Genomic DNA, 26256 nt, shown 5'->3' on the forward strand with positions numbered 1-26256 from the left:
TTGTGACACTATTTCTACCCTTGCTTAACAGAGAAACACCTGAGCAATGTTGTCTCTCTTAACATGTCATGAAATTCGATTTCGTTAAAGAAAGACAAGCCTAACTCCCTGTTAAGAATCAGCTAATCACCACGCACCAAGCCTCGCTATATTCATCCCCCCAGAGATGAAACATCCCGTGTTAAAAGAAGCTTTATTTTATACCCTGCCAGTAGCAGGCTACCATCACCATGTGGTCGTTTTGGCTTTCTCGTGCCTATATCAAAACAAACGTATCCATAAATAGTACTATTTCTTAATTCATTCATTCTACACATTCCTATCCCATTTTGTTCACCAAATATGAAACAACAAAATATGTATGCAGAACAAGATACGAGGTTCATTTAAATCCTAGCAAATCAGGTGGCAAACAAATCTCCTATAGTTTCATTCTGGAGTTATTATACAGTAAGGAGGCAGCTTATCAGAACTGGCTCAGCCTATCAAAGGCAGAACTAAACTTTTTTTCCCGATTATCCACAATAAACTTCTTCGGTAATCTAACTCACCCCATTTCAGACACTATACAAGCAGGGGATAAATTACCAGACAACCTTCGATTTTGGAGGGCTATTGATACAAAAAGTGCAAGTCGGATGGCTTGCATGAGAACTGCAAGACTGGATAAATTTCTTTCACCAATACAAGCTTGACTATAGTGGCTGTCTCCTTTGCCCTGCTCATCTCACAGCTCTTCTTGGATTTTTAGGAGGATCTGAACCAGCAACTGATTCTATGAAGCTGCAATGTATCAATAAAATAGAGAATTATTGTGCTAGACCATCACATAATATTAACACCCACATGACTAGAGCAGAATGTGCATGTACTGGCAAAATAATGGGTATGATATAACAGAAGATCAGTCCTGCTGTATCACACTGTGACATACTTCGGAGATCCAGACCCAGGTCCATCAGACTCGCTTGAAGATGGATTCCCAAAGTATTGAACTGAAATCAAACCATCGTCTGCTGCCTCTGATGACAAAGGAGAACCCAGTGAGTTTGTAGATGTAGCTCTGGATGACATTCCTGCAAAATGAATAGCATGGCATTAAGAGCATAAGTTAGTAAAATGAATAAAAACATTTATAAAAAAAATGCCAACGGTGATTTCTGTCCAGGAATGATCACTTGCTAAAAATTATTAGGTTTAATGTTCGATGAAACTTCCTCTCAAAAAATGAATTGCAATTTGCAATGGCAGCCAGGCAAAAATATCATTTTACAACTGTTAAACATTATGGGAAGCACAGATAAAAGGGATCGTTAAAGAAATGATAAACCAAGAAAAGGATTGAGAGGAAAAAAGAGAAAGACTGGGATTTAATCATCTTTTGCCAAAAGCCCCAAAAAATTATATACAAAAAATTAGAGGAAGCAAGAAAAATAAAATAGATGGACATCACTAAAACATGATTCAAAGTCATTTTGAAAACTAGAACTCTTCTCACATTTAGCTAACATTATACGCTCTCGATAAGAATTTAAAAAAACTGTTTCTGAATAAGACCAACAGTATACTAGAATCAAAATTTAGAAGTCTACCCACCTTTTCACAAATAAACATCTCTTGAGAAAGAAACAACTATATGGAGTGGAGCTATAGCAAAAAAAAAACATGTGCTGAAGATGGACAATAGGGGGCAAAAATGCAGGCTTTCCAGTTCAAAGAATTCAAAAGTATAGTTTTGAATGATTGGGGAATTCAACCATAAGGCATGCATAAGTCCCCACCCACATAACATTTGTATCCAAACCGTGGAATGACGCATAGGCTAAAAACCAAAGCAGCAATACTGTGAGAAAATCTTGCACGAGCATTATTACCTTGAAAGAGAATCACTAGGCAGAATAGAATGGTGAACACCATGGCAAATAGATTGCTATTTGATGATGCCTTTGTGGCTTTCACTTTCTTCAAGGCCTTCATTCGCTCAATCCTTGCACGCTTCAACATGGCTAGTTCAGAAATCTCCTTGATCAGCTTCTGGTCAGCAGCGTCCAATGACGGACCTCGTGGAGGCCTGGGAGGCTTTTTATTGCTTGTCTTTTTACGCTTCTCCTCTACTATTTTCTTTTCTACTTGATCAATAGACATTTCTCCGTCCAACTTCGCATGGTCTGCAGAACCACCAACAGGATTTGACACATTTCCACACAAATTTACCCTCTCTTCACCATTGGCTTTCCCATCAGAAAATGCCCCACAAACCTTAACGAGCAGCGACTTTGTTGGTGTTTTTACTCCCAAACTTGCATCTTTATTTAAATCTTCTACAATATTTCTCACCCCACTTTCAAGATCAACCTCGAAATCTCTATCTCTTGGAGCTATACGGTCCATGTCCAAAGCCAGTCCGATCTCTTTGTTTTCTCCTCAGACTCCAAACAATTAAAGCACTAAATAGATTCACAAGACCAAGACCACTAAAAGAAATCAACCCTCAAAGTCAACCCATTATAGGAAATTGACCTATTTACACAATAAATTATAAAGCACGGCGAGCAATGGCAATAAAGATACCCAACTTCATCAAGTAAACAAAACTTTCCAGTTACAACTGGCAAATCAAGACATGCGAAGTCTCCAACAATGGCAAACTACTTGCCTTTCACGCCAGTGTTGCCTTTTCACTAATAAAGTCTCAACCTTTATCTCCTTCTTCAGAAATCCAGAATGCCAATCTAAAAATTAATCACAAAAACTATCAAAACCCTGCATTTTGATTAATGAAATAAAAAATTAGCCACGTCCCAAATGCAGTAATGGACCAAAACCTAGAGCCTTCGCTTCAGTCCTCAAAGTCTACATAATTAAAAAAAAAAAAAAAGGCAAAACAAATAACATGACATTAACATTCCTTCACAAAACAGGCAAATAAAAAAGCACCCATGTAACTAGCTTAAAACTTCATAATAAACATAGAACCCATTAAGCGTGACAAATGAAGAAAGGAACAAGAAATTTTGAAGCACAAATCAATTCCACAAAAACCAATCAATACACTGCAAATGATGGATCAAATACACAAACTCAAACCACCCCATCCATTTTTTTTTCTTTTAATAAACCATGTAAAGAAAGGGAGTGGATAAGAAATACCTTGAAGAGAAAAAGCGAGAAAACCTCAGATCCGATGCAGACAAAAGAAGCAGTCAAAATGAGCTATATCTATTTATCTATCAATGTAAGAAAAAAATAAAAGTAACAGGTGATAATATACTAAATATGAAGAAAAGAGACAGAAAGAATGAGAAAGAAGCGAGATACAAGGAAAGGACACTAGGGGTTTCAGTTTTTTTTAGCCAAAAAAAATGCAAGATAACAGGGAAGCTACTCCCACAAGAACACTTCTTCTTGTAGTTGCTAAAACTTAAACTTTTGAGTCTTGGATATTAAAAGGGGAAAAAAAAACTGAAGAATTAATTGAATTTTCTTTCTTTTGAATTCGCTCCGCGTTAATGCACTAACTGACGGGCTGCGTCCCAAAAAGACAGCTTAGTCTACTTTCTTTGTAGCTTGTAAACCCATGTGATGTCCTTGTCTTGGAAACTTCACCGACACTTGCCACCTGGTCCTAGTTTCGTTTTCATTCTCTTTCTTCATCACTTTATTTTTTCAAAAAAATTGACTCTTGTTTAATTATTTGCCTCGCATTTTAGTGTTACTAGTAGTCTATTTCTTTTTATATTTTAAAAGTAAGTATTTTTTTTAAAGATTAAAAAAATATTTTTTTATTTTAAAATATTTTTTTGTATTTTTATATTTTTATATTTTTTGAAGTACTAATATAAAAAATAAATTTTAAAAATAAAAAATATTTTTTTAATATATTTTCAAACAAAAAGTACTTTAAAAAATAACCGCTACCACAATATTAAGTTGATCCTAAATTATTGATTCATGTGATGTGGCGGGTTAAATCAAAATTTTTTACCTTAAAAATAGTTTAGAAGATGGTTATATTAAAAAAAGTTATAAAAATTTAATAATCAAGTTAGATCCTAATTAATTTAATAATATAATTAAAAAATAAATAAACAACAACAAATAAAAAAAATATTTCCCTTAATAAAATTGGGCTAACAAATGAAATTCATAATCTTGACATGAGACATGTCCATATTACATGTTTAATTGTGTGTTTTAAGTCATGAGGTTAAGATAATTCAATTGAAAAAAAATTGACGATAGATAAAAACAAACTTAAAAAATTGAAAAAAATATATAAATTAAAATATTTAATATTGCAACCCTAGTTATTTACCCAATTATCTTTAATGAATTTATTTATTAAATTTAATTTATAATAAAATTTAACACGCATATAAAATTCATTGAATAAAATCAAATGGAAAAAATATTATGCAATGTTGTACATGTTAAAGATATTATAAAAAAAAATAAGCATTTATTATTTTAAAAAATAAATTTAATCTATGTAAAATGTAAAAAAAAAATTGATAAATCATATTAACCTCTTCAAAAATTAAACACGGCTGATATAATTAAAAAAATAATTACTATTTAAAAAATGATAAATAAGCCAAAAAAATCACATAAAAGAGGTATTAATTAAAATATAATCTTTAAAATTATTTAAAAAAATACATATAAAAAATATGTTAGTTAAAAAAATATTTTTTTAAAAAAAAAATGAGATCAGGTATTGTTAAGTCTAGTAAATCATGTCAAGCATTTGGCCCATCAATAAACGACCCACGCGAGGGGCTTTAGTTTTTTTAAAAAAATTAATGGTATGGACAACATATCATTCACCTCGATTTCTTTTTAAAAAATAGACCATGCAATGTCAAGATCCCCTGAATTTTAGATGTTGTGATGGCTAGAAAAACAGGATTTGTGTTTTTTCACATACAAACTATTTTTAACCTATTTTTGACACAAAATACCTGGAAAATACACCGAGAGATTTGTTAAATCAATTCATGGCCTCCAAACACAAAAAAAAAAAATTAAACACTTCAAAAATCGAAATTAATCCGAAACCAAAAATCTTTCTGAGCTCATATATGTTTTTTTAGACACTTTCACATTACAAAAAACATCAATTTCGAACTCCTCTTGTAATATGGAATTATTCGACATAAAAATCAACTATTTGGGTGATTAAAATCATCAATAATACTAATTTTTTCTCTTTACACCAGGTGAGTCCCTCCCTTTTGAAAATTAAAGGAGCCAGTTATGTAAGAGCTCAAAACAACGGGGGACTAAAATTAACTTTTCAAACAAATTTAAAAGTTGCCATTTATTTTAGTTGTTTGTTTTCACTTTGTTTTTCAATTCAACCCTTTTTCCTATAAAAATATGTAATTGAAAGCTAATTTAGACTTACAATGACTAAATTATATAAAAAATAAAAATTAAACGACCAGATTAATTTTTTTAAAAAAAATATTATTCTAATCCATAATAATTTGTGAGATAGTGAACAATTATGGCACTACAGTGAAAGCACATGCTCTTTTGGTTTCTTTTAATGTAATGTTTATAGTTATCAAATTTAAAAGGGAGAATGTAATATTTTTTCTAGCGTCGAGTAAAAAAATTATTGAAATAATTTTTTAAATTTTATTATTTATAATATATAAGGTTTTTTTCTTAGTTATTTTAAATGAAATATTAAAACCTCAAATGTTTTTAATTTTTTTTTCTGGATTAACCAGAGCCAACTAATGTGACCCAAGACCCAGCTCCTTGACCGAGTTAACCTCTGTATTGGGTTTAATAACCATGATCCAACGATTATCTTTGGTCATTCGATTTAACTCGTTTCTTAAAGACCTTTTTTCATCCAAGAAGTATTGAATAATATTGTTTATTTTTTTTTTACAATCTTAATATCCCGGTATCAAAATTAAAATTAAAATTATAATATAGCAATATTATTTTAATATATTTTTAATTAAAATATAATTTTTGGATCATAAATTATAAATTTTGTTTATCTGTTCCTGCCAAGAAAAATTTCACATAACCAAGACAATTTTTCTATCTATAAGGTCGTTTCCATACAAGAGCAGTCATATTTATGATCATGAATTCGATTCCAAGTACGAGTCTAATAAAGTAAGAATTTATAAAAAAAATAATTCATATTATCAATGCTTTAAAATATAATAGAAATACCTTATTTTAGTATTAAATCAAAAAAATAAATATCACGTCATAGCGAATTCGATCATATACTCTTTATATTTAGACCATGGTTTTGAAACCCGGCCCGGCGGGTCGGCCTGAAACCTAACTGATCCGGAGCTGAAATCAGGCCAGGTTAAAGAAAAAATAGAGGAAGAAAAAACCTGATGTAACCCAATTGACTTGATCAAAAATCTGGTTGCAACCCGTTGACTTTTATTTATTTTATCAAAACAACATTGTTTTGATTTAAAAAAAATTTGATCCAAACGAGCCGATCAAAACCCAGTGACCCCGGTCAAAACATGAAACCTGAGCCTTGAACCGGGCACAATCTAAAAACTATGATTTAAACATTCAATTCAATACTCATGCTTCATAAAAATAATTAAAAAAATAGGTCAACAGGGGAAAATAAATTTATTGAACGAGGAGCTTAAAATTAAAACTAGGTTCCTTCTCTTCCTATTTTTCTCAACATGCAATATCGGGTGTGGGGTTTTGAGAGAGTAATTTTTAAGAACAATTTTATTATACATTAATTAAGGATATATATATATATATAGGTTTTTTACTAAGAATATAGAGCATCTAGATAAAATTGTCCAGATGCAGTGAATATAGAGTCGAATTTATCAAGTTATCTACATAAAGTTTAATTTATCAAGAGATTAATTTTGTTTATACTCATCTTTTACACATCATTTACTTAAGTTTTGTTAAGCTTTAGGATTTTGATAGTAAAAAAAAAATATCAAGGTTAATTCATATTTGAAAGTCCAATTCTCAGTCAATCTAGTATTAAAAAATATTACTAATTTTTTTGAATAAAAATAAATTTGAGTCAACCCGGGTTAAACAGTCAAACTCATGACCCGAGTCATAAAATAAGGATAATCTCATTAAAAATATTTTTAAAAAAATCATAAATTATAATTCTCAGTCAATCTAATATTAAAAGATAAAACTGAAAATCAATTAAAAAATGACATAAAAAATCCCAAGTCAACTCCAGTTAAACCAATCAAACTCGTGACCCGAATCATTAGATAAAGATAATCTAATGGAAAGCAAGTCAAAACAAATCATGAAGCCATATTTCCAATTAACCTTGTGTTAAATAATGAATTTGTCGATAAAAAAAATTAACAAGTAAAAAAAAAAGAAAAACTCAAGTTAACATGTTAAACTTACGGTCTAAATTATAAGATTGAAATAACATCATAAAAAATAAATTAAAAAATTATATGAAACTTAATCCTTGATAGATCACGGATTTAGTTAATTTTTTTAAAAAAAAAACATTATTTCTATAGTGTTATGTAAAAACATGTATATTAAAATTCCATCATCTTTTATTTTATTTTTTTGTTAATTGCTAATATACACAAAACTATCTCGAACCTTCTTTTGATTTTTTTACCAAAAAAGACAACAGATAAACAACTACTATAATAATTTTGTATGAGTTAAGTGGTGGCATTTGATGTCGTTTCCATATTATGGAAATGTCTCATTAAAAAAAAATGATTACCATGCAGAATTCATATCACTGTTCACTATAATAATGTAATTACCACTTGTCCTTTAAACAAAAAATCAATCATCTTACTATTAGGAGTAATATGGTATTTTTTGATATCGAACATTAGTTATTACGAGATTAATAAATGATAATTTATTTGTTTATATTTTAAATGTAATGTTTAAAGACAACATTACCTTTAAAACCAATTTTTTCTAGAAGGTTGATCAAGAACAATTTATTTTTATTTATATGCATAGTCTAAAAACTATATTGCCCTTACAAGCAAAATCTATTTTAAAATATAATATGAGACAATCTAGTCTTTTTATATTTTGAAAACACAATATAAAAACTATATTATGAAAACTATATTACTTTTAAAAGTAATTTTTGTTAGACTTGCACTCCTAGGTTTTTCTTTATTTTTCAATTGGTTTTTTTAGTTTTTAACAAGTTGATTGGAGATTTTTTTTGATAAACATAAATATTATTTTAAAAAAAATTATTGACATGAATAATACACATGCAAACATAAAGACAACGCATGTTGCGTTGTTTCATTTTCAAACACAGCCTTTTAGGACAGTATTGAAAGTGTCATGCCCTACTTTTTTTTTGTGCGGAGGTGTACACGGGAAAGAATGACTGGGCTTTGAATGCTTTTTTATTCTCTTAAATCTTTTCTCTCAATTCTATTTGCTAAGATATACATGTATCATTTTATTTTTTGTCATCTCATTTTATTCTTATTACTTTGAATGTTATATGTTTTATTTTTTATATTTTTTATTGATTTTTTCTTCAATTCTATCCCTTTTCATTTTGTTTCATTTAATGTTTATATTAAATTTGATCTTTAATTTTTTGATTGATCCTTGTTTATATTTTTTTTCTTTTTAATTAGATTTTTTTAAAAATTTTATCAATTGGTATTTAATTTCAAATTATTTTTGCATCAAATTTAATCCCCATTTCTTTTATTGCTATACATATATATATATTGCTTACAATTCATGTTATGTAATTAATTGAAAACGTTGGTTGTTTTGTAGGCAGGGAGCTGTCGTGGACACTCCCATCTAGAAATCAAAGTTTGTTTCAAATAATTGAAGAGATTTGATATGTAGAATAGTAAGAGGGGCATGATTCGCAGGTCCTACCGCATGGGATTTATCCACGCATCCGTCCATCTTTTGGGAGAGCTAAAAAGGATAGGCTTGTGAAAGTGCCAGAAGGAAGGCCCAAGATGCTGCCAAGTTTACTTCTTCTCCAATTGTTTTTCCAAGCCTAAGCCTAGAGAATGCTGTAATCAGCACGTGGTTCATACTAAATTAAGATCTTGGGCCTTCCTTCTCGTTTAATCCTCCTCGTTTAATTTAATCCTCCTCGTTTAGAGTTGAAAGCTATTTTTATTGTCATTAAAGCACGTGGTTCATACTAAATTAAGATTAAATCGGATCTCATGGTGTCATAAATATCTGCCTTCCTGAATGTTCACATCAATGGAGGCCCTCTGCCCCTCCCCCGACAATATTGGGTACTTACGTTAGGTGCGAGACAGAAACAAGTGTAATTGGATTTTCCAAATCCTCTATGGCCCATTATAAGATATGTAAGGCGGGCCTATTCCACTGGTCCTACAGCCCATCATGGCACGGCACAGTTTACTTTGATTTGATTTGATTGATACCATTCAAACTAATATTAAGTAAATGGTTTTACATTTTAAAAATATTTTTTTAACAAATTATTCTTTTTTTTTTATTTTTTTATTTCAAATGAATTTTTTTAATGTTTTTAGATTTTTTTATATGCTGATGTTAAAAATATTTTTTTAAAAATAAAAAAAATATTATTTTAATGTATTTCTAAATGAAAAACACAATAATCACTACCACTAGTCTAAATACACCATAAAAAGCCATGAAACTGCATTCCATTTTTTTTCTTTTTAAAATTAATTTTATATGTTTTTAAATCATTTTGATTTATTAATATTAAAAATAATTTTTAAAAAATATTAATAAAATACAATTTTAATACGTTTTAAAACAAAAATTATTTTGAAAGACAAGCTAACCCTTCAAAACATGGTATACTTTCTAATATCGATATTGTTCAAAATATCGTTTCAGAAAAATATCTAACTGTTTCGGCTTTTCATTTTGCTAGTGTTACAATGGAAGTCTTGATTTTGAAATGCGTTAAAAAATTTGTTAATGATTGAATCCATCCATGGTCTCGAATCATATGAAATAACTGGATGTAAAATAAAACCAGTATTTATCACATTTAATATTATTAAACTAACATATTGCCTCTGGAAAAACATATATAATATGTGATAGATGATGTGAATATATCGAAGATAACGCGCTTCACAAATAATCACGGTCCCTTAAAAATGATTATCGGTAATAAATTCATAAATACAGTGAAATTTTAAAAATATCAGGTAACGAGATTTGATTACATTTATAAATAATATATTTGAAATAAATCTAAACGACTGTTATTACTTAATTTTATTCATTTGGTTAGATAATCCATTTGTCTAGACATAAATAAAGCTAGACAAAATGAACTACAGACGTTTATTTCCAGAAAGAAAGCAAGCAAGTGGACAGGCATTAGAACCTGAAAATAGCAGCACCACTTGAAGGCTTTGAAGCAAAAACATAGAGTCCAAGATCATTCTTGCTGATTACTCCCTTGTCAATTCTTGATTGGTAGAACTTTTCCTGTTGACAACACGGGGGGGCTTGTTAAAGTCCAACATTTAATGATAAGGGATTTTCCACTAGAATAATGTCAATATACCTTCAAATTGAGAATGAACTGAGGGACGATAGGTTCTTTCACCAAAGCAACCGCACAGCCACCCCATCCAGCTCCTGTGAGTCTTGCCCCCAAAGCATCACTGTCCCGGCAAATTTTCACAAGTTCTTCCAACTCTGGGCAGCTAGATACAGCAACAAAAGAAACAAGTACAATCAGCAAAACAAAAGGCAGCAGCCATGCAAGGTTTATGATAACGACAGCCCCAGTATCAATGGATTTGAAACTTCTTGAAAATATACTCAGAGCATTTGTACCTGCATTCATATAGAACGCTGCAGCTGTGGTGACTCTCGTTCATAAGCTCACCCAGCTTCTTTAGCTTGTCCTCATCACTGCAAAACAATGCATTGGAAAATAATACTTCAAAGGTTGGATGTAGCCCCTTCCCAAACAGCTCCCCCACTTGTAACTTTTTAAATAAAAGGAAATACAATTACTAAATTGCTTTCCCTAAACCCCAACGCAAAAAGGTTCAAAAGCATGTTTAATGAAAATAAACATGATCTGAGCACCAAAGTGCATAAAATAAAACACATAAGATGGATAAACAAAGCCAGCAGGTGAAAGATGTGCCGTCAGTAATCTTTCAAAGAGACAGAAAAAGAGATAAAAACAAATAAAGGTATGTTCAATTATTTTCAGTTCTAATGTTTAAGTTGACTGACAAGTCCCGGACATCTTAAACAAAATCGAATTTTTTTAACATATTCAAAAAGTCACATGCCTCAGTTATGTGAGAAGCTACGTTCATATAATAAAAAATCATACATACATGATTTCACATAAAAGTTTCATTGGAAATACACAAGCATTCTCTTAATGTAATAAATTCAGCGAGCACCTTAAATCTGAAGACACTGTGTCCTTGAAAGCATGGACTCGCTTGGCTTCAGAATATACATGAGCAGCCCTCTGGAAAACAACACAAAGACTTACTAAAAAATGAATAAAAAGGGACTAAGAAGTGGCATAAAAAATAATAACTGGTGATGTATGGGTTGCAAATAAAGAGTACAAAAAAAAAACTGCTGTTTGAACATTACCAGACTTGGAGTACAAAGTTTTAATATTAAAATAAGTTACTATAAAAATGACATATTGCAACATGGCATACATATTGAGATGACATGCAGAAAATTATAACCTATTTTCTGGGAAAAAAAAACAGGAAATGCAACAATAGAAGACAAGGGCAAGAAGGGTCCATTAATCTTGCATCATAACCCAGATACAGTAATAGGCTGTATGCCGCATGAGTGCAGAAACCATGGCCATGAGTAGGTAATAGTACCTGATGCAACTTGTAGTTCTCGGCGGCTTTTAGCACATCTAAAGAAGATGGGGAATTTTTGAAGATTGATCGAAGACTTTCCCCAGTAATTTCCTCAATTTCTTCAGCTGTGTATGGTTTCTCTTTCAAAAATTCCTGCAGCAAAGACAATATTGATTACTGGTACGCTAGTGGCAGAACAATTATTTGGAACATATATGCGCTTTCCAAAACAGAATCATGATCATGATCCATCTAATATCATTTAAGTAAAAGAAACAGTACAGTGTAGCAATTAACAATAGATACCTTAACAGCAATGACAGGATCAGAAGAACCACGACCGTTAGCAAATGATACACACAATCCCTCGACATCAGAAAGAGTCTTGACATTTGATATTGCATCTTGTTGTTTCATTCCCAACTTTATTCCAAGTACGATCTGAAAGGATATTCCAAAATCATCAAAATGTCATCAAAATGAGTGACAACAACGCCTCCAATAAAAGAAAACTTGTCAGGATATAGACTGGTAGCTTGTAAGCCAATCAATTTTTTTTTCTTTAAAAAAGACACCAAGCAGCAGGGTGGAGAACGGGAGATTGTTTCCCCTTTCCACTGTTTTAATTTTTTTCCAAAAACAGTAATGACAGTTTCATCGAAGATTCTGATACTAAAACTGCAAATTCACACTTTCAAGTTTGCTTGAAGATGATTGTTATGTTTTAAGATTGGATGCAAGACCAAGGAATGGCGGAAATCAAAATGACTACCCCCTCTGGACCATAAAAATGTTCCGCCTTTTTAGTTTTTCTTGACCCAAGATGTTAGTCCATACCAAAAAGTCAACGAACTATCGGATCTTAGTAGCACATCATATCCCTCAACATGTCAACTATTACATCCCATTAAAGGGTGTACATCTTTTACAGTTAGTTGCAAACTTGACATTGTGGAACACTTGACCACATGTTAAATGATTGCCTAAAACAATGTGCAAACCTCAAGATGGACTATTATTATCAGCCAGAGGGAGCACGAGAATAAAAAAATGTTGGAGCATATTTAGGAACAAGAAAAAGGCAGAATCATTCTGTGTTCAAGGGAAAATAATGCTTACAGATGCGAGTCGACATTCAACAACTCTGTTATTGTAATTTGTAGCAGCAGTGACTGCCTTCTGAGATTCTGCCAAAGAATGCGCAAGCACAAATGTTCCACCAGCAGGAAGTTGCACATCAGTTGCCTGAATGGGGTTGAAATCAATAAGCTCTGCAAATCCAGTTTTGGCCATGACAGAGATTGCCTGCCAAGTAAAACAAGACATCTTATGCTCAGTGTCCCTTAAAGTCAGTTTCCTAGCTTTGTTTGGACCCGCTTCACTCTCAATTGATTCAAGCATGTTCTGTTCTAAAGCAATAATAGATTAAATGTTCTGATATCATAATGTGGTTGCATCTCAAACAGCAAAATAACAACAAAACAATGCAAGAACTGATACACTGGGTTTGTCCATGACTGGAAGCAACAATAGTCTCAGACTCAGTAGGAGGCATTTCCAATATTCTTTCAAGTGCATTTTTACACAAATTAATCAAGTTCATGACATGGAGTATAACCTGGTCCATTCCCCCAGATTGTGTTCCAATGTGCCTTTCACACTCACATGTCAGTTGGGCAATTTCTTTCTGTTAAAGAGAGAAACATAGTTAGAATTACAATAGATAAAAGAAAAAAACAGGGAGAACAGGAAAGTAAGTAGATAGATATAATTATATATCAACATGAAACCCATTATGTTAGTTTTCCATCAAGTAGAGCATATGTTTAAAAAACATATATGAAATAGCTTGGGTATAATTGAAGAGTGAAATTTGAGCTCTTATGAACCAAAGGTGAAAGGCCCACCCAATCCTCAACACACAGAAACAATTACAATCCAGAAGCACATCAAGGCCAGAATTTTCGGGATAATTTCATTTCACCAGGCACAGACTGGCTGGCAAGAAAAATAACACATGGAGATTTCATAAGAAACTTGTGTAATTAATGAGTGGAATTTGTGTTCTCATGAACCAACAGCATACCCATTTTCAACACAAAAAACAACAGTATATAAACAATCCACATGGACAGTAAGGCCAGAATTGTTAGTCTAATTTGATTTGCCAGGCATGACCTGGTTGGCAAGAAAAAATAACAATGAAGATTCATAATAGACATGCATAAACAGTTAAACAACATGTTGATATCCCATGACCAAAAAAACCTAAGATGTCAAGGAAATATATAAAAGTAAATGATATGAAGCACATTGTAACCAGAATCAGAGTGCTATGAGGACAGTGGCAGAGAAGTTATTCAATCTCATAGCAGCAGTCTATGTTCCAATGCACATATCAGAAATACAAGCATGTTAGTTTTTTTCAATAACATTAGGCTATGTAGTAGGGTAGCAACGTATCCATCTCTTCTATGAAAAAAGAGTATAAATAATACAACAGAAATCTGAAAGAGCGACAGAATTCAAAACTTTGACAGCATAGCAAGGTGTTTTGAATGCCTAAAACTGCAGAAGAGCTTTCTAGCTGTAGTTGTAAGATTAAACCATGCCCTCACAACAACTTGGAGATGCTGAGGTATTATATTCTTCATAATTTTGGTGAGAGAAATGTAGTATCACCTTTGGAAAGTTCACATCAAAAGCAGCCATAATAGCAATGGTCGCAGAACAAACAAAGGCAGCAGAGCTTGACAAACCAGAACCTGTTTTAAGAAACTCAACTTAGCCTTCTCTTATAATGAGCAACCAATGTTACATCATTAGCAATAGCTAACGAAAACTAACTTTAAATTAATTTACCTGTTGGAACAGTTCCATCAACAATAACATCAAGTCCAACCGGCTCACCCACATTCACTCCTTTTGATTTTGCAAATTCATAATAACCCTTATACCTGGAAACCCACAAAAAGATAAAAAGGGGGAAAAGATTTGCAAATCACAGCACTAAGCAATTAAAATAGTTGTTCCATTTCTTACCCGCAAATGAAATAATGACCCCATCTAAGATTCTTCAAGTCAATTGCCTGCAAATTATTATAGAATCCAACAATAAATCCAACGAGAAAAACAATCAATACATTACTATTAAAGAATTTGTATGTTGGTTCTGACCTGGTTAGGATCAGCAGGATAATCACACTGCGTATATTTGTCATTAACATTGGCGATTCGAAGGACTTTTTCTGCATTATTTTTACGGATTGCTATAATAGTATCTTGCCTTATTGCCATTGGCAACACTGAGTAGCCTTCATAATCAATATGTTCTCCAATCAAATTCACTCTCCCTGCAAAAATACGATAAAAAAATTAAAATAATACTAACAATTTTTTTAAAAAAGCGTGTACGTTATTTTATTTCTGTCATTCCTATATATATATTTTAAAAAAAAAACAGAACCAAAAAATCTTCTTAAATTAATAAAATAAACCCGATTTTTCAAATTTAACTTTCTTTCTTTCCTGTTCATTCGTATTCTAGCGAATCAAACATATGATAAATTATGTCGAGAGAAAGTGCGAGATGTTTGAGCTGAAGAAACTGGTTCAATTCAGTAAAATACGTGCACGTATTATTAACGAAACCCTATCAATATCAACCTTTTTTCTTAAAAACAAAAATTTGATTTTCTTCCGTTTTCTCGGGAACCAAACAGAGGACTGATGAGAAAGAGAGGGAGGGATTTTTGGAACCTGGAGAACGAGCAAAGACATCAGGGGGTTGACCAAAAACTTGAAGAAACTTGGATTTCAAGTGATCAAAACGAAGTTTAGCTTCTTCAAGCTGAGATCCGTCGCCGTAAACAGCCTCTAACGATGAGTAACATGGAACCGGCGTTTCTTCATGTTTCGCCATTTAACTGATAGCTTTTAATTTGATTATCAAGTCAAATAGTAGCTTCTTTTATATAGTTGATGATATCAGATCAGATGATAATGATGATGGTTTCTTTTTTCCGTTCGTGTCTTATCTAGTCCCGTGCAATTTTAATTTTATCAAATCAAACGGAATCTAATTTTAATTAAAAAAAAAGATATTAGGATTTTTTTTTAATTAGTAGTCACGTTAGTGTCTTATCCACTTCCATTCAATTCCCTGACAAAATTACTTTTATCATTGTCGAAAAATTGTATATTGCTCAATCAATAACCGATAAGTTAAACATAAAAAGAAGAGGAAAATAAAAAATAAAAAATAAAATTGAGAATTTTAATATTTTTCATGGGACTGCATATAATTTTTTACTATCGTATTAAGATAGAGATTATTGTTTCTTTTTTCCTTAGCTTATAAATTTTATATTCTTTCTACTCTTACATTTAGATTTACGTGTCGTTTGGGAGTGTGATTGTGATTATTTTTTAAAGTGTTTTTTTTGTTGAAATACATTAAAATGATATTTTTTTAATTTTTTAAAAATTATTTTTGAGATTAACGCATCAAAACATATAAAAAAACTAATTTTTAACAATTTTTTTTTGAAAAAAACACTAGTACAACCACGTTTCCAAACGTAGTTACATGTTAATTTAATTTGAATATTTCTTTTTTACTTTCATGTAAGACTTGCCTACATAAATTTATATATCGATACAAAATCATTTTTGAATCAAAATCTAAATAAATTATTTATATCCAAGTTATTTAAAATCGAATTAAAGCATTTATAAGAAATTAGAGAGAAAACCCGTTAAATAACCGGTCTAACCTCCAAGGATAAGAGATTGTTTTTAACTCGTTATCCAGATATTTCTTTTCTTTCTGATTTAATTTGATGCGATTAAGATTTGTTTTTGATTTGTTGAAATTAATGTTGACAGAGTGAGTGAGCACTCACTGATATAATAATTAATTAATGGCTGATTATTATGACAGCTAATCGACAAAAAGATTAAGATGGGAGAATCTGATTTAACGGTGTTTGATATTGGTTTTTTAGCTGTGTTTTTATTGAAAAAATATATTTTTTATATTATAATATTAAAATAACCTGAAAATATTAATTTAAAATAATTTTTTAAAAAAATACTATCTTTTTAAAACGTAAAAAAAAGCAGGCCTTAAACATTTTGAGGAGAGAAATAATAGCTATACAAGTCTACATCACCACGTTATCCATTTGTCATTTTCTCCTCTCGAGGGAATGATATGCTAAGAAGTAAAATTTTGATAATCACATTGGAAGAAAAAAGGTGGACATCAATCAATCAATCAATGAGTTTCTTTTCTTCAGATTCTCTCTCCACCATTAATTACTACGTGGAATGAAACTCGTGAGGAAGCATATTTCGAGGTGACGTGATTCTTTAATGATTGTCTTTTAAAATGATTGTCTTTTAAATATATTAAAATATTTTTTTATTTTTTAAAAACTATTTTTAATATTAGTATATCAAAATTATTTAAAAATATAAAATAAAATTTATTTTTTTAAAAAAAAAATTATAGTTTCACTAGATTCCCACATCACGACTACCACTTCTATGCTGCCAACATAACTCAAAACCCATCGTTATTCTCCTCCATGAAATCAAAGATAGCTATCAAATGGCAAGGCGCGCAGGTATGCAGCCTGCAAGTTCAATGTATGATTGAAAGGTTTAGTGGGTCTTTTGGAGTATGGTTTGAACTTTAAAGTGTCCTTCAAAGTTCAAACCATTGCTCAAAGCAACAGATTTCCCATGTCCTATCTCAAGTTACCCGTGTTCTGCTTCCTGGGCTCTCCCTCCAGAGTCCAGACTTGCTTTTCTGCCCGTCTCTTCTTATCAAGATCGGCCCTTGTTAAACCATCAAGATTCCCAGATGAGGTTAGACAGCCAAAAGCAATAGCAAAACTATGGTATATTGTTGACCCAGAAATGATTATGATAACAAAAATATTTATCGAGTTTAGGACTCAAGGCAACACTATTAGTTTTCCATGTACTCCTCGGCACTGGCACATATGTATATAGCCTTAAAAAGCATCCCTTCCAGCTCCAAATTACAACAGCAGAGACCCCAGCTGATCTTAAAATAATTTTCAAGGGAGGGGCTTTGAGCCAAAGCAGACGTGTATGAATAACCTGAACTCGGTCGCTGCATTACACATTAGCTTTGATTTGCAGGAAGTCAGTCACGTACGTAGTGCTACCTGCCCAGCATATATACCAGCCGTGAAACTTATCCGTCATTTCTCCCGCTGTACGTAACACATGCAATATCCTTTGAATTAAGCACAATGCACGCATCACTGTCATCACAATAAGGAGTGCGAGAGTTGGCTGTCCTTGCCTTGAAGATTCTGTCGATCATATTTGAGTCCTTTCCTTGAAGATTCTGTTGGTCATATTCGAGATGCTAATCTTCAATTAACCTACAACAAATGTGGGTCACTGTACCATTTCAAACTGAAAGAACTAAGAAAAAGGCTGTATAAAGTATGGAAATCAGTAAAAATTCACCAAGGTAATACGTCTTAAAAAAAGAAAGAAAGAAACAAGGACCATCCTTTACTAAATTCTACAAAATTCCCCTCTGTCAATCTTGTTTTACAAAGAACTAACTGATTTCCTCTGTTTTTTTCCTCAAATGAGGGTAGTATTCGTGAAAAAATGGCAATCCCTCACCTGGCCTTTGGCATTAGAAGATAACAACACGCGCTGGTGGCACGCTCATACACAATAATAGTGCATGACAAATAAACTAGAGGCATCTTTTAAAGTGTCTCCTGATGTTGAGCAGCTTTTCCGCGCCAAGAGAATGGATGAGGGGATTTTATTCTTTCCACCTCCAATATGAGGAAGCATAGCTTCATTTTGTCTCTAGCGGTCATGGCAACAAGAGTTTGCAGAGTTCTTTTTATGAATCGTATCCCTCCCTTCATTAGTGGATATTGGCCATTGTGTCTTTATTTCTATTAGTTATGAATTTCCAAATGCGCTCAGAATTTGGACCTAGCCCTCAGGTCTGTAGCCATAGCGACATCAACAGCCAAATCATACATGGTTTTTAATCTGGAGAATTCTTTTTGGTAGATCTTCTTAAACCAAGGCTCGTCCTTCTTTTCTTCCCTTTGTCTTTCAGATAAAAAGTTGACTTTTCCAACCATGACTTCAGCAGGATGAGGTGTAAGCCCTACAGATTAAGGGCGATGACCTGAGTTTCTCCGGAAGTCGGTGGAATTAACTCTTGAAGGAGACATCGTACCTTATGGCCATCAATTCTTTGCTGCCAACACACCTCAATGGGAAAAAACCCCACCGCTTATTATCCATGTTTTTTGTCTTCTTGCCATCCAGGACCCGAATCAAGAACATCTTTATTTCTTAAACGAAGGCACTTTTAATCTTAAATTCCTCGACAAAATAGTTGATGTCAAATAAGCTGATGATAAGACGAAGAGTAAATAAAAAAAATATATACTACGAAATAAATTCTTCTATGTCTAGTTTGCACTTTGCTGTCGCACACAACTCGAAAACAGCGAAAACACAATTCAGCTAATGCCCGTGTAGCTATAATTTTAGAAATTATATCAATTTTATGTCATCTGAATCAATGTAAATCAGTACATGTTCTTTGATCTAGCTGTTGGATGGGTTGCCACATTATATAAAACCATAAGGTACCAATCAAATTGGCCCACCTCTATCCTTCGGGACTGTCTTCAAAAAAAAAAAAAAAAAAAAACTCAAATGCAATAGCTTCAAAGAATTTGCCGGTATGGCAATGGTGAAATTACAAGGCATGGTTGCAGTTCAGTTCATCCCTCCTTTCAATAAGTTTCCCTTCTTCTCTTCAAGCTCGAATGTTAACAAATTCTTGACTTTTTAATTTTGTTTTTGATTGTTAAAGCAGTTACTCTTTGAGTCTTTGTTATAAGCAATTTTCTTTTTAGAGCTTTTATCTTGGCACATAATTTTAATGTCATGATATCCTTCAAAATTCAAGTACTTTTTTTTTTTCAAATCAATTTTTTTTTTCAAAGAGTGCAAATCTGAGAAGACTTGGGATTTTGCAAATAAGAAAAGGAAATGATTTTTTCTATGAAACCTCTATATAAATTGATGTGTCAACTTCATAAAATATGGATCTTATGAATGAAATGTATTTGTATAACATTACTCCATAAGATACACATACATTTCTTTCATTTCTTAACTAAATAGTACATAATATGCTGACATGTGCAAATAAGTTCTAGTAAATAACACTAGAACTACTCTACTGTGGGGGAAAACCATGGTGGTAGTTTATTAATGGTGTAGTTTATATATGGGTTTATTATAACGAAGGATCTGGTGCAAATTCTTCCCGTGAACAATCAGGCAAGGGAAAAGGAGTTTATGAATTTCTTTTGTAGTCAGATTACTAGGTCCTATGATTCATAAAGGTTTACACAATCAAACTAGCGGCGCAAAAACATGCACAGGAGCACAGAAGATCCGCATAGGTAACCAGATGCCTGGCGCTTAGGACAAGAAGCATCCTGATTCCTGAGTACACAACTTAAGCCAGCTAGGATATCAAACAAATAACTTGGTGGGCAGTCCATGTACGTTCCTATAAATCCAAGGAAGAGATCTGTACATGTTAACCATCCATGCATTTGACATTATATGGAAGGCATAACGAGTTCAAATGCTACAGAATTACAAAATCGGCCGTATGGCAACAGCCCATCTCCTGCGTACAAGGATCAATGAGAGCACAGGACTGAGAAAAACGATGGTGGTGGGGTTGGACAAAACCGTTCACCATTTCTTAAACCTGTCAAAACAAGTTTGCAGTCAACGATGCAGATGGCTGATTCGAAACACATGCGCATACGTGAAGTCAACTTTAGGGAAGAATACCCGTGGAAAACACACGAGATGTCATCTAACATAAGTCCATTTGGGAAAGCCGGGGCAGTGGATGTGGCTTTTGATAAGCTACAAATTGCAGCTTCCGAAAATAACAGTGGATGTGGCTTTTGAAAAGCTACAAATTGTAGCTTCTGAAAATAACACATGAAAGGGGTTGTGATATCAGCTTTTAAACCATTACCAAACACTTATAAGCCACAGTCACAACCAAATTGGTGGTTCTCAAACGAGTACTTGGCAGTTAGCATCCAATTCCTAGAAGTCCTGTAAAAAGTCCTACCCATAAACCAACTTGTGCTAGCAAAACCTTAGCACTAGAAGGAGAAACTGCCCACCTCTTCATCTTCATCCTCGTCAATAACATCTTCCTTGTCAGTAAAAGTCTCAAAATCATCATCTTCAATGTCCTCATCCTCATCAACCATGTTATCATTCTGACCTTTATCCTTCAAACCAGTGCTCAAAACAACAGACTGCCCCCCTGATTGTTCCATGCCCCTCCTCAGCTTTTCCATGTTGTGTTTTCGCTGCTCTTCCTCCATTTGTTGCTTCTCTGCCCGTCTCTTATCAAGATCAGACCTAAAACCATCAAGATCCATGGGTTAGACAAGCAAAAGCAAAACAATGGTAGTTGAGAGTAAAGAATTGATCAAAACAACAATATTTATCGAGTTGAGGGCTTAAGGAAATACTTGTAGGTTTCCATATACTCCTCAGCACTGGCTTCGATAGCCTTAAAGAAGGCATCCATTCCAGCTCCAGAAACAGCAGAGACCCCAACTGATCTCAATTTTTTGTAGAATTCATCGAGCACAAGGGAAAGGCTTTGAGAAAAGGTAGACATGTATGAATCATCTGACCTCATTGCTGCTTGGAAGGCTTCAAAATCTTCCATCCACTGCACAAGTTATAACACTCAGAACAAGAATCTTGTGAAAATAAGTGGCAAAGAACATAACCTAACATAACATATGAAAACTCAAGAGCAACACTCCTAAATAGAGAACACTGAAGAAAAATGAAACATCTAGAGAAATTGACTTCTGAAAGGAATGCTACAAAAAATTCCAAATACAGCATTCTAATGTCAAAAAACAGTCCCTTAAAAGCTAGGGATCTGATTGAAAACCTTGAAATTTTCAGTGCACTTCTTGTTTAGTCATGTTTCAGATCCCTTGACAACACTGTTTTCATTGATCCTTAATTCTGAAACCAATCCTACATGGTTATCAAACTTCAATCATAATTGGACTGGAAAATATTGGGAGAGTCTGGCATGATGAAAATTTCCCTACAAATATTATTCCGGCTATTTAATTGATAAAATTGTTGAACATGTTATGCATCCCACGGGCTTAAGCCCAAAATCACTTGAGCATTATTGCATCCTAGCTAGGCCTCCAACTCCCTCCAACAGTTTTTAAGTACTTCTTTTCCAAATAAGAAAAAGGCCAGTAATGATGCATCACGAGAAAAGGAAAAAAGTTATACCTCTAAAGCAAATTGGTGTTGAGCCACATCAGTTTTGTTGAACGCCAACACAAGAGGCAACCGTGTCTTGTAGAGTATGCTGCAAGCATAAAGCATATTGCTCATGAAAGTTACTGGGCTTGAGGAACGAGGCGTGTCAACTACATAAGCAACCACAGTTGGAAAGGTTGAAGCAAAAGCTTCTGTGATGATAGCTCCAGAAGCAGACCAAGTGAATATTTCAATTTGACCAGGCGTATCCACAAGAACATAATCAAGCTGATCTGCTCGGTTCTCAATGACTTGAATGACCTGAAAATGTGAATACAAAAGCGAGGAAGTATTGGAATTAAGAGAATGGCCTGAAACTCGCAGTGAAAAGGTCTGCATGCAGAAAAATAGAATTGCAAGACAGGTTTCCACCGTCCAATACCCTTGCCCAAAATTGCTACCCACTAGTTAACACTTAGACTGCTGTCTATCAGGATGAAAATAGCTGTGCAACTGACTACTCAATTGCCAACTGAAATTTTCATTAGAGTTAATAGTGGTAAGGTTTCAGTAACGATGGTAAGAAAGAATCACAGACAATATGTAATGGAGGATAAGAATGAGCCCTTCCAAGGAAGAAAAGCTGCAGGTAAATTTTACCTCGTCAAATTTTGTTGCAAACAAGTTAAGAGATGTCAGGATTCCGCCATTTGGTCCAAGATTAAACTGCTTCATCACTTCCTTGTACTTAACGGTGTCCCTTATATCAATATTTGCACCATAGGGGAGAGTCATCACAGCAGGATCAAGGTTGAGCACATAACCACGAATCCTTGAAGCTTGTGTGTGGCAAACCAACCTGTGAAGAAAAGTTGTTTTTCCACTCCCTGTCCAAATACAGTGACAATGTTATGAATATGAGTTGACAAAAGCGCAGGCAGCAGGGATTATTGAAACGCGATAACATTAATAATAGATCTGCTAAAGAACCAAACCATAGAGTACTTGTTACATATGCTACGGATAGATATGCTTTTAGATCTCGCATGTAAAGTTCTCCTGTATTATTTATTGCAATACAAAACTGCAATGCATATATGATCAGATGTTATGTATGGTAAAATTAAAGGACACTTGCATTTATTTTTCACACAGAATAATACTTCTTCAACAAACTTGCTAGATTACCTGCCATTCCAACAACGATGATGATAACTGGTTTTCTTCTGAATGAATTTCCCGCCTGCCCAGATGACGATGCTTCCACATTCAATTTATTCATTGAGTCAGTTAATTCATCCTTTTCTTCAGCAGTTCCCTTCACATCAAAAAATCAAACAATGATAAAACCAATGACACAAACAATTTTTCAAGAAACAAAAACTGAGCTTATTTTCTCACTTCACAGCCAAAACAATCCAAGTAAGCTTCAATTAACAAATACAGGTTGTGCACAGTTTGGTAATTCGATAAAAATATCCAGGTTCTGCAGCACCATTACCAAACAGAAAAATGACAACTATGTTCTTAAATATGTACGATGACTCGGTTTGTATTATTATCTTAAATATATATAAGAATTTTGTAGCCAAAATCATATACCTTCGAATCCACTTGCATTGATGATGAGCCCTCATCCCCAGACTTAACATCAAAGTTATCGAGCTTAGAGTCAATATCCATTTTCACTATATTAAAAAAAAAATCAAGTCAAACCGATTGATATTATACAGTGAGACCTATAAACTCTAAAAACAATTTCCTCGGTCACGATCACTGACTCTCCTAGAAACCATAAAATCATCCGGAAAAGAAAAAAAAAACAAAACCAAGTTAGATAAATCAAAGCCGAACGAAATTTGAGCATAACTAGACCTTAATAATATGTTCTCCACTGAAATAAAGGGTTTCGAGAAAAATAAAAAAGGGTTGGTGATGAATTAAGTATACCTGAGTTGATTGATGAGATAGAGTAGAGTAGAGTCGGTTTGATTTTTATGGGTAATGCGCGGGAGCTCGGAGTTGTGAGAGGAGAGGGAATGTCAGGGACGAGAGAGGGGGGGAACAGAGAAAGCGAAGTGGACCGAAATAAGCCTAGAGGAAAAATATAAGGTACGAATGTATTTGGTGTTTTGATTGTGATTTAAAAAAAAATATTTTATAAAAAATATTTTTAATTAAAATTAATTTAAAAAAATATATATTTAATTAAAATGTGGTTGAAATTAAAATTAAATAAAAAAATAATTTAATATATTTAGTTAAAAATATTTTTCAAATTAAGATTATAAAATAACTAAAAATATATATATTGATATTGTATATTTAACTACTATTATTATATTATAAAATAAATAATATTTTATATAAAATATTTTTATTTTTTTATTAAATTATTTATAATTTTATTATATATCAAATTCATCATATAAAAATTACAATTTCCATGTTTTCTGAACGTACAACAAATTAATAAATATAATGGTCGTTGAGGATAGTTTTTTATTTTTCCATTAAACTTGCAGTCCCTACCTAAAGCTGAAATCGACCACCACACACGGCGTCTCTCTTCACTGCCATCTCCCCCTTCCATTGTGTCCCTCTCTTGACAGAACCTCCACTGGAACCAAAACCAACACTGTCATTAACTAACCCCCTCACCAAGACTGGCCCTCACCTATTTACCTCCACGAATCAGCCATTTCCCTCACAAACCCAGTAGCCTCTCACATCTTCCACTACCAACACGCCCATAGTGAACCAACCCCACCATCAAACCATCACATAGCCAGCCCTATGTCTTCCTCACACAGACCCGAAAACCCATCTCACCCAGTCACCCAAAACCCATCTGCATCTTTGTTTCAAACCATCAACCCATTAGATTCCCCTGACCAACGGTTAGCTCAGCCCCCCATCGACCCAACACGCACCAACCCAATCAAAAGAACCTAGACCCAAACAACCATAACCACCGCCACAACCTCCAATGCTCTCCAACAACCCTCGTGGTTTTCTTATCTGGATAAAAGATCCACCCAGAACTCAAAGCAAGATCTTTGCTTTATCTTAGGCAATTCAAGGACGTGGCTGATATGCTTCAGGACTACAGTCCTAGCCTTAAAATGGCAAATGACGATTCGGGCTCAATTTTTGCTTATGATAGCTCTTCCCACCAACTTTCAAGAGAGCAAGTTAACTTGTTGCCTTATGAGAAAATTGATCCAAGTTTCAAGTGTTTCCCGAAGCACTTGTCAAGGAAGGAAGAGGAGACGATTTTATACCGTCTTTATAAACACAGTTGCAATAAATAGAAAACGTAGGATTGTAAGCGTCTTTTCATCGTGACTGGGGTAATTTTTAAATAATTATTTATGTTAAAATATATGTTAATGATATTTTTTTATTTTTTAAAAATTATTTTTGATATTAATATATTAAAATGATCCAAAACATGCAAACTATATTAAATTTTAATAAAAAAAATATTTAAATTTTTTAAAAATACAATAACAGCTGTATTCCTAAACATAACCTACAGTTTCTATTTCATCAAAATTGAGGTTCAAACGCAAATAAAGGTGGGATCATACATGAAAGTTGCGGCTCCTTTTGTTACCAAACAATATATTACTATTGTTTCAATAAAAACGCTACCACAAACACCAAGCCAAAATCACGTGTAGCGCCGCCATTTTGTTGGAATGCTTTTTATTGAATGTTGATTTGTAATACAATTTGATTAATTTGATGAAGATAATATTTATTTTTGCGGTAAAAGATTATTTTAATTTTAATTTTTTTTTCATATTACTTTAATGTCTTCATATAAAAAAAAATTAAAGGATAAAAATATTATTTTAATAAATTTTTAAATAAAAAACATTTTTAAAAACAACATTTCATATTATTTTGATATATTTATATCAAAAATAAATTTTAAAAAATAAAAAATATTATTTTAATATATTTTTAAATTAAAAATATTTTAAAAAAATAACATCCACTACAGTCGAGACACTCTAAT

At 32.8% G+C, this 26256-nt stretch overlaps 3 protein-coding genes across 8 annotated transcripts; all 3 read right to left on the minus strand.

Annotated features, from left to right (window-relative positions):
• Positions 1–360: 360 nt before the first annotated feature.
• On the minus strand, positions 361–3541 carry LOC133697708 (uncharacterized). Of its 4 annotated transcripts, none has more exons than XM_062120452.1 (4): positions 3151–3541; positions 1875–2732; positions 873–1076; positions 361–783 (listed from the first exon to the last, which is right to left on the minus strand). In XM_062120452.1, exons 2-3 carry the CDS (start codon positions 2389–2391, stop codon positions 919–921), a joined length of 675 nt encoding a protein of 224 aa, XP_061976436.1. In that variant the 5' UTR covers positions 2392–2732; positions 3151–3541; the 3' UTR covers positions 361–783; positions 873–918. The 4 variants fall into 4 exon arrangements, with proteins under 4 accessions (XP_061976436.1, XP_061976433.1, XP_061976434.1 ...); XM_062120449.1 differs by having other exon boundaries at positions 935–1076; positions 3151–3539; XM_062120450.1 differs by having other exon boundaries at positions 935–1076; positions 1875–2763; positions 3151–3539.
• A 6574-nt stretch (positions 3542–10115) lies between these two features.
• On the minus strand, positions 10116–15881 carry LOC133695662 (galactokinase-like). Its single transcript, XM_062117578.1, has 13 exons — positions 15612–15881; positions 15030–15205; positions 14895–14941; positions 14715–14809; positions 14535–14617; positions 13471–13539; positions 12972–13157; positions 12159–12293; positions 11871–12005; positions 11421–11491; positions 10834–10911; positions 10559–10700; positions 10116–10479 (listed from the first exon to the last, which is right to left on the minus strand). Exons 1-13 carry the CDS (start codon positions 15772–15774, stop codon positions 10369–10371), a joined length of 1491 nt encoding a protein of 496 aa, XP_061973562.1. The 5' UTR covers positions 15775–15881; the 3' UTR covers positions 10116–10368.
• A 4516-nt stretch (positions 15882–20397) lies between these two features.
• On the minus strand, positions 20398–25489 carry LOC133695654 (GPN-loop GTPase QQT2-like). 3 transcript variants are annotated; one of them, XM_062117566.1, is made up of 7 exons: positions 24762–25489; positions 23832–23917; positions 23418–23547; positions 22890–23116; positions 22260–22550; positions 21461–21666; positions 20398–21347 (listed from the first exon to the last, which is right to left on the minus strand). In XM_062117566.1, the coding sequence occupies exons 1-7, from the start codon at positions 24820–24822 to the stop codon at positions 21083–21085; spliced, it is 1266 nt and encodes a 421-aa protein (XP_061973550.1). In that variant the 5' UTR covers positions 24823–25489; the 3' UTR covers positions 20398–21082. The 3 variants fall into 3 exon arrangements, with proteins under 3 accessions (XP_061973550.1, XP_061973551.1, XP_061973552.1); XM_062117567.1 differs by lacking the exon at positions 24762–25489 and adding an exon at positions 24180–24338; XM_062117568.1 differs by lacking the exons at positions 23832–23917; positions 24762–25489 and adding an exon at positions 24180–24338.
• Between the last annotated feature and the right edge of the window lie 767 nt (positions 25490–26256).

Source organism: Populus nigra, chromosome 6 (assembly GCF_951802175.1).
Source record: "Populus nigra chromosome 6, ddPopNigr1.1, whole genome shotgun sequence".
In the NCBI taxonomy this organism is placed as follows: Eukaryota; Viridiplantae; Streptophyta; class Magnoliopsida; order Malpighiales; family Salicaceae; genus Populus; species Populus nigra.

Excerpts from the sequence above, each read along its gene's own strand:
- LOC133697708 (XM_062120449.1), bottom strand. The coding sequence starts at position 2,391 with ATGGACCGTATAGCTCCAAGAGATAGAGATTTCGAGGTTGATCTTGAA. Across the intron at positions 1,077-1,874 it reads CCTAGTGATTCTCTTTCAAG|GAATGTCATCCAGAGCTACA; the intron begins GTAATAATGCTC and ends TTCATTTTGCAG. Across the intron at positions 784-934 it reads CCTGGGTCTGGATCTCCGAA|CTTCATAGAATCAGTTGCTG; the intron begins GTATGTCACAGT and ends GATACATTGCAG.
- LOC133695662 (XM_062117578.1), bottom strand. The coding sequence starts at position 15,774 with ATGGCGAAACATGAAGAAACGCCGGTTCCATGTTACTCATCGTTAGAG. Across the intron at positions 15,206-15,611 it reads TGTCTTTGCTCGTTCTCCAG|GGAGAGTGAATTTGATTGGA; the intron begins GTTCCAAAAATC and ends GTATTTTTGCAG. Across the intron at positions 13,540-14,534 it reads TTGATGTGAACTTTCCAAAG|AAAGAAATTGCCCAACTGAC; the intron begins GTGATACTACAT and ends TCTCTTTAACAG.
- LOC133695654 (XM_062117566.1), bottom strand. The coding sequence starts at position 24,822 with ATGGAAGGGGGAGATGGCAGTGAAGAGAGACGCCGTGTGTGGTGGTCG. Across the intron at positions 23,117-23,417 it reads CATCGTTGTTGGAATGGCAG|GGAGTGGAAAAACAACTTTT; the intron begins GTAATCTAGCAA and ends GTATTTGGACAG. Across the intron at positions 22,551-22,889 it reads TTGCAACAAAATTTGACGAG|GTCATTCAAGTCATTGAGAA; the intron begins GTAAAATTTACC and ends TCACATTTTCAG.